Raw genomic sequence first — 2997 nt, forward strand, 5'->3', positions numbered from 1 at the left:
AAAAAAAAAAAAAAAACCCTAATTGACAATATAGCGGAGGAGGCGTAGATCGAGCAAGACGCGGACAGTAAACGAAAAAAGGAAAACCATGAGAAAGCAAATCGGAAAACCTCGCTCTCGGAGACGATACGCTTGCATTCCTTGAGAACGGCGGGGGTGAGAAAGACCTCCTTCCGGATAATCGTATCGTTCTTGTAGTTAGAGTTATTGGCGTAACGGAGCTTGCCGTCTTCTCTAAACTCGAACTCCAGGAACTCGTGTCCAAATTTCCCTTTGTGCCCAACATAGTACCTCAGGTAGAATTCTTTCTCACCTTCCGCGGCCATGGCTTCTTCCTTCTCTCTCTCTCTCTCTCTCTCTCGAGGTTTCTCGTCTTTGCCTTTGCTCTTTTTATACCCCCACAAAAACACAACTGATTTTAATGGGCTTTTACACATGAGCCCATATATAAACCCCGACCCATTTAAAAGAAAAAGAAGGCCCATTTCTCTTTCTTTTCCTTGCTTCCCATCGGAAAGCTCGTTCGTTATTCCTTCCCTCATATACAGTACTAGTCCGGCTGCCTGATTTGGATATTCCCCACCCCGATGATGCCGACGAATTCGAGAATGGCCAAGAAGTTTCTTCAATCCTATGGTAATTTTCTTCAGTTCACCAGATGATCTCTTTCCTTTTTGTTTCTGAATTTTTTCTATTTAAAAAAAAGAGCAGGATATGATTTGATCCTGGGATCTGTTGCTGCAATTTATGTGATATTGGCACCATATACTAAGGTGGAAGAGAGCTTCAACGTACAGGTAGTAGGTTTTCTCTATTCATAATGTTTTTATTATTTTTTAGAGTCTCACTCTTTCGCCGATTCGCTTGCCTCTCTAGTCAATGCACGACATTCTCTACCATCGCCACCATTTGGACTCTGTCAGTGACCTCTCTCTCTCTCTCTCTACTTCTCCTGGAGCCTTACAGCATTTTTTTTATAACTCCAGACTGATCTAGATTTTTTTACTTCCGTCTCAGTATGACCATTTAGAGTTCCCCGGTGTTGTCCCTCGAACTTTTATTGGTAAGGGCTGTTGAATTACGCCCTCACTCATCAATTTAGTGTTGTTCTACTGGATGCTTTTTTTTTTTTTTTCTTTTTTCTTGCAGGAGCCTTCATAGTCTCTCTTTTTGCATCACCCCTTGTATCAGTTATCAGCTGGCTAGGTTTCCCCAAGTTTTATAGCCTTGTTGCAGGTTTCTCTCCCTGTTTCTCCCTTTCTTTCCCCGCTAAACCACTGTCCTCTTTTTAATTCACATCATCATAATTGACTTACAGCTCGTTTGGTGTTGGGCTGCATCATATTGTCCACACTAAGATTTTTCCGGATTCAGGTATGATATTTCTTTGCTCTCTTTCTTGTTTCCATGCTACACTTCCCTATTTTAATCTTTTTCCCTTCCCATGTCTTTGGAATTGTGATCTCTTTCCTGCATCTTGTTGGCTGTTTTCCTCCTCCTATACACTGACGACTGAAAGCTACTTCTTTCACAGATAAGAAATAAGTTTGGACATCAAGTTGAAACTTTCTTTGTACTTCTCACCACTTTTCAGTTTCATTTTCTTTTTTACTGCACTCGTCCTCTACCTAATATTCTAGCTTTGGGATTAGGTAATTTACTTCTATTCACCTGACTCTACTTAGTAATCGTCCTTCAGATGGCCTGGCACTCTTTCCCATGGCCCATCTAGCCTAGGCCTTATTAGGTGCTGCTAATGTTTTGAAATCTGGATCCTTGCAGTTAATCTGGCATATGGTAATTGGTTAAAGGAAAACTTTTACTCGGCTTTGAGTTTCCTGGTATGTATGATATTCGTGGTAACATATCTTCCAGATCATAATATCCAAAACTATGGGTTTGCTGACATGTCTATTATCGGGTAATCAGATTTGTGCCACCGTAATCTTCAGATGTGATACGATGTTACTGCTTGGGCCTATTGGTCTTGAACTTTTACTGGTGAGTTGGTCATGATTATTGAATAGTTTAGGTACTGAGCTTCTGTATATGTGTGATTGGCTTGTTGTTTCCATCTGATGCGGCTGCTTTACGTCTATCAATGACAGACCAGATCGATCTCCTTCTGGAAAGCACTTAAGTATTGTGTTGGAACCACTTTGTTGGCTGTAGGTTGGTTAGAGTACCTCGTTATTTTGTAATCTATTTGCTTTTTCCCTTCAGAGACATTAGTTCCCGAGTCAGTTTTTTTTTTTTGTGGTCATTGAATGTCCTTACCACAGGTCTTAGCATCTTCGTTGACTCTATCATGTGGAAAAAGTTTGTCTGGCCAGAATTCGATGTTTTCTGGTTTAACTCCATTTTAAACCGGAGCTCTGACTGGGGTGTATCCTTCAAAATTTGTTTCCTCAATTTATTTATTTTTGTATGATACATAGTTCTTTTGCAGTTTTTTACACTGCCTGAATAAAGGATTGCCTTTTTTTTTACAATGATAACCATTTAGAATTTCCATACAATAGTGTAATTGCAAATGTAATTATTTGTTGTTCCTTGAAAATTAGTTTCTTGACCAGACACATTCTGTACATTGGTACTTCACCTCGGCACTCCCACGTTCTTTACTATTAGCTTATCCACTTTCATTGGTAAATTCGAGGCCTCCTAACATCTGTCATATTGTCTTGTTCCTTTCTAGGTAGGATCTCTGTTAATTATTCTCATTTGTTTTGTTCTTATGCAGCTTGGTGCTTTAGCTGACAGGAGGCTTCCATTCTTTATTCTTCCAGTTTTATCCTTCGTTATACTATACTCTAAACTTCCACACAAGGTAATCAGATGGATTACTTATCTCAGTAGCCATCAAGGTGTCTTAACCATTTTCTGACATAGGCGTACCTATCTTTCTTGATATCTGCAGGAACTCCGGTTTATCATTAGTTCAGTGCCAATGTTCAACTTGTCTGCTGCAGTTGCTGCTAGCAGAATGTATGAGTT

General features: G+C 39.8%; 2 protein-coding genes across 5 annotated transcripts in view; one reads left to right on the forward strand and one right to left on the reverse strand.

The window, feature by feature from the left end:
- Window positions 1-358, reverse strand: part of LOC104773532 (protein mago nashi homolog) — a 1529-nt gene extending 1171 nt beyond the window's left edge. The window contains exon 1 of the mRNA XM_010498168.2: window positions 111-358. Within this exon, the coding sequence (XP_010496470.1) occupies window positions 111-326 (216 nt within the window). The 5' untranslated portion in view covers window positions 327-358. The remainder of the gene's footprint in view (window positions 1-110) is intronic.
- Window positions 359-521: 163 nt separating this feature from the next.
- The window catches only part of LOC104773533 (dol-P-Man:Man(7)GlcNAc(2)-PP-Dol alpha-1,6-mannosyltransferase), a 4940-nt gene continuing 2464 nt past the window's right edge, over window positions 522-2997 (forward strand). For 2 of the 4 annotated variants that reach the window (XM_019242684.1, XM_010498169.2), the window contains exons 1-14: window positions 522-636; window positions 712-797; window positions 877-918; window positions 1018-1063; window positions 1150-1236; window positions 1319-1374; window positions 1520-1652; window positions 1783-1841; window positions 1930-2001; window positions 2109-2172; window positions 2283-2386; window positions 2577-2648; window positions 2744-2830; window positions 2921-2988. In XM_019242684.1, coding sequence (XP_019098229.1) covers window positions 588-636; window positions 712-797; window positions 877-918; window positions 1018-1063; window positions 1150-1236; window positions 1319-1374; window positions 1520-1652; window positions 1783-1841; window positions 1930-2001; window positions 2109-2172; window positions 2283-2386; window positions 2577-2648; window positions 2744-2830; window positions 2921-2988 — 1025 coding nt within the window. In that variant the 5' untranslated portion in view covers window positions 522-587. Of the gene's footprint in view, window positions 637-706; window positions 798-876; window positions 919-1017; window positions 1064-1149; window positions 1237-1318; window positions 1375-1519; window positions 1653-1782; window positions 1842-1929; window positions 2002-2108; window positions 2173-2282; window positions 2387-2576; window positions 2649-2743; window positions 2831-2920; window positions 2989-2997 lie in introns of all 4 variants that reach the window. The other 2 variants (XM_010498170.2, XM_010498171.2) reach the window with 2 other exon arrangements.

This window comes from Camelina sativa, unplaced genomic scaffold (assembly GCF_000633955.1).
Source record: "Camelina sativa cultivar DH55 unplaced genomic scaffold, Cs unpScaffold00566, whole genome shotgun sequence".
Classification (NCBI taxonomy): domain Eukaryota; kingdom Viridiplantae; phylum Streptophyta; class Magnoliopsida; order Brassicales; family Brassicaceae; genus Camelina; species Camelina sativa.